At 39.1% G+C, this 3,758-nt stretch overlaps 1 protein-coding gene and 1 non-coding gene across 3 annotated transcripts in view; both read right to left on the reverse strand.

The window, feature by feature from the left end:
- On the reverse strand, positions 190 to 262 carry TRNAR-CCG. Its single transcript has one exon. It is a non-coding gene; the product is annotated as a tRNA-Arg (tRNA).
- Positions 809 to 3,758, reverse strand: part of LOC104745479 — a 9,368-nt gene continuing 6,418 nt past the window's right edge. The window contains exons 13-18 of one of the 2 annotated variants that reach the window (XR_002035599.1): positions 2,724 to 3,341; positions 2,065 to 2,525; positions 1,911 to 1,971; positions 1,738 to 1,806; positions 1,307 to 1,617; positions 809 to 1,226 (exon numbers count right to left, since the gene is read on the reverse strand). Coding sequence is in view for 1 of the 2 variants with exons in the window: in XM_010466732.2 (XP_010465034.1) it covers positions 1,543 to 1,617; positions 1,738 to 1,806; positions 1,911 to 1,971; positions 2,065 to 2,525; positions 2,724 to 3,341 (1,284 nt within the window). In the remaining variant the exon portion in view is untranslated. Of the gene's footprint in view, positions 1,618 to 1,737; positions 1,807 to 1,910; positions 1,972 to 2,064; positions 2,526 to 2,723; positions 3,342 to 3,758 lie in introns of both variants that reach the window. The other variant, XM_010466732.2, reaches the window with a different exon arrangement.

Genomic DNA, 3,758 nt, shown 5'->3' on the forward strand with positions numbered 1-3,758 from the left:
TCATCGATCATCTGCCACCCAACACAAATGAAAACAACAATACTTTGAGCAACCGATTCTTATCTCATCAACAAACAGACACAAGGACATATATAGCTCCTATCCCAATACTTAAACTCACTTAGTTATTATTGTTAAAACAACAAAACGATAGAAGAATTAAGAAGAAAAAAAAAAGATCAAAGAGGATGATCCCAGTGGGAATCGAACCCACGACCTTTAGATTCGGAGTCTAACGCGATATCCACTCCGCTATGGGATCACATTGTAGAAGAAACTGAGAATTCAATCATCTAAAACCTAAAACGTGACACAATCCGACAAGAGAATTTGGCACCTTTCTCTCTCGTCGACAGAGACGGGAGATTCAAAGGACCATATCACACAGATGGCCGCCACAGAAACAAACTCTAAAAACACAACAACACAACTAATACAGAGACTGACCAGATCAAAACTCTCAAAAAACACACACACTTGTTGGATCAGATCTAACAAAGAAGATATGCGTAGAAATTTAAAATTGAGTGGGATTTACCGTTTTATCAGGACGGTCGGACGAGATCTCCAGAGACACAAATGCGATTTACAGAACAGAAGCAAAGTAATTTGGATCTCTGGGTTTCTCCATCTCTTGAGGGTTTTTATTTACAAGCTTGGCCCAATACTTTTTAACGACGTCGTTTTACATGTGGATCAATAGTTGTTAGTAAACTTCTTGGCTTTTCAGAGTTTTGAGTTTTAACAACTGTAAGTCTGTAACTTCTACACCTTCTCGTCTTCTCAGATCAAATAGTGACAGCCAAAATGGACAAGAAAATTTTTTAGATTACAAAAGCACCGGTTAGGCTCACCCTTTTCACATAACCATTTTAAATGCAAAACATTTAGGCACCCAAAAGGCTAAAAAGCCTCTATCTCTAATTCTCTACACAACACAACCCCTAATTAGTTTTGCTCCTGGCTGTACAAAAGCAGAGCTCCAAGAAAATTAAAATTTCTGAAGCTCCAGCCTCTGTTCATGTTTTGTTTTACACACAGAGCACAAGATAAAAAAAAAAAGAAGCTTCAGTTTGTTAGCCCAAAAAATGATCAGACGCTTAGTGTCTGTAAGTTCCTTAAAATCGCGCCATTCCCACGGAAAAAGGAGAAAGCGGATGAATTATATCACATTCCTCTTGACCTGTTCAGCCAACCTCTTTACTATCAACACCTTTCTTCAGAACCTTCATATCTCAACCAAAACTTGGGAAAGATTAGATACCAGACAGTGCAAGATAACCTAACTGATGCCAGATAAACTCACCAAACTCTTTTCACACAGGGAACCATATCTGAATTCACTTGCAGATTCCCCTGTTACTTTGACCGACGAGTCCAGCATCTACGACTTGTCCTTTACTTTAACTAATATTTCTTCTTCTTTCACCGCAGGAAGTGGATGATTAGGGTGGTGCTAAAGTAACTCACTTAAATTTTCTGAAACCGAGGAACTTACAGAAGCCATTTATAAGAAACTGAAGACTAATGAGAGCCACAAGTTCAAAGCTCATTTGATAGCTGAAGTATACCACACATCTGCAGGTATGGATTCTCCAGCAGTTTCTCGTTATTGCTCTGCACAAACAATAATACTTCAGTGCGGCTTATTATCATATATGGCACAATACAAAGGACAAGCTCTATGATATTTGAGGCTCTAGGACTCTACACACTGAATTATTACGAGAGAGTCACCTGTTGAGCCTTAAAGACTAGCTTCTGAAGCATGTTTTGGTATTTCTCTGGTTCCTCCGTCATCATCCTCTGAAAAATCCAAATTTTAACCGGTGAGCGAAAAATACATTAGGAAACGTATCTTTCGTATGTCTTTCCAAAATCAAAAGTGTGAATGTGAGAAATCCTCTTGCCTTCAGAAGAAATGCGGAAGAGTAATAAGCCACCCTTGAGTCAGTATCATCCAGGAGTTCCCTGCAAAGAAAAACATAAGTTTGTAAATGCCATGAAACATGTTTGCACAGATATATCCTTTGGTTTTGGAAGTATGAATAGTCCATCAATTACCTAAAGAACTCCTCTCCGCCAACTTCTTGAAAAGCAATTGTATCGGCGGTGCATTTACCAATGAGAAGTAATAGCAAGGTGGCTCGAATATCAGAGGTTGCCCCTGGAATATTTCCTCTTCCTTTGCTTCCAACGGCTACACCAAGTGCAATGTTGTCAGTTGCTGCACCTGCTAGTTGAATCAATGGCCAATAAAACAAAGCCGCTGGCACACGCGCAACCAATTGCATAGGAACGATTGCCTGTCCACGAAGAAGCATCGCTGCCATTGAAGCTGTCTCGCACGTTGAAACAGAGACATTGTTGTACCGAGGCCTGGTGTCAGCTTCATCCATACCTTCTTTATAGCTGTTACGCTGAGCAGTTTCAAATTTGCTATTTCTATCAGCAGAACTGGGGACTGCATCATCGTCAGTAGACAAAACTTTCAAGCACAATTGCGAGAAGAGAATGTCACACATCTGCTTGGAAACAACAGAGAGAAGACACAAAGTGAAATTAATCTTCATCTGGGTGATAATTTGAATAAGAGAAATACATATAGTTATCATTTTGCCATTTATTCGAAATATAGAACAGCATTTACTACAAATATCAGCAAATTTCAGAGTGGTTTTTGGTAAGAAATTTAACAAACAAAAGGATTCTAAGAGATATACCTTTAAGATATTTATGCGGTCAGTTTCATTTATTTGTGCCATCAAAGACAAAGCACTGCTCATTATGTCTATAACAGCATTTGCTTTCTCTAGGCGTTTGTCTTTATGATCCTGAGTAGCAACTCCACCAGTTGATCGTTGAGTCTCATTCTCATCTAGTAAGAACTTGGAACGCATAAGAAGCCTCTCCAGAATAAATAAGAAACCCCATCTGATAACACTGTTCCTTGACTTTAAGAGTCCACATAGAAGATGAATGGAAACAGGTACATCAGAAGTAACCAGAGAGTCTGAGGTACCACAATGGGCAATCTTTTGTTGCAGATCTTTTATGCTCAGCCATATACTTCCACTGCTCTCTTCACTAATTTCCGCAATCAGAAGATCCCCCAACCAGATATATCCATTTTGACGGTATGTAGTCCTTTCTGAATGAAGAAGAGAGTGCAGAGTAGCCCAAGCTAGATTCACTGACATACTTAAATCATTTCTTAAATCTTGAATGCTTTCCATGAACTTGGAAGATTTGGTTATCTGTTTGAGATGCAGGAACTCTTTGTCCAAGTGAGTAAATGAACCTATTATCGTGTCGAACTTTTCTGTTATATTTGCCAAAAGCTGCAAGAATAAAAAAAAATTAAAGAGTTAGAGAAGAGCTTTGACTGGCAAACAATTCAATATAAGAGTCTTTGCAAGAGCCTCATAAGACCATTTGCAACATATTCTAACAAGAACAAACCTACCTGGTTTAGTCGTTCGCTGTTGTTGAACCCAGACAATGCTGCAGCAATCGATCTTCGCAGGATTTCCCCTATGCCTTCAACACCAAGCTTAACAGAAATGTAAAAAGCTTCAGGAGCATCAGCTAGAGCAAGCCGAACAGCCAAAGGTTGAATCTCATCGTCAGTGTACTCAGAAAGACCAGCAGCTGAACATGCCTCATTAATTTGATGCAGGACATAGTCAAATAAAACCGAGTAGAGATTTCTTCTTTCTTCTCTAGTGGTTGCCAAAGAGTACTGTACCAATAAAATG

This window comes from Camelina sativa, chromosome 15 (genome assembly GCF_000633955.1).
Source record: "Camelina sativa cultivar DH55 chromosome 15, Cs, whole genome shotgun sequence".
Taxonomy (NCBI): domain Eukaryota; kingdom Viridiplantae; phylum Streptophyta; class Magnoliopsida; order Brassicales; family Brassicaceae; genus Camelina; species Camelina sativa.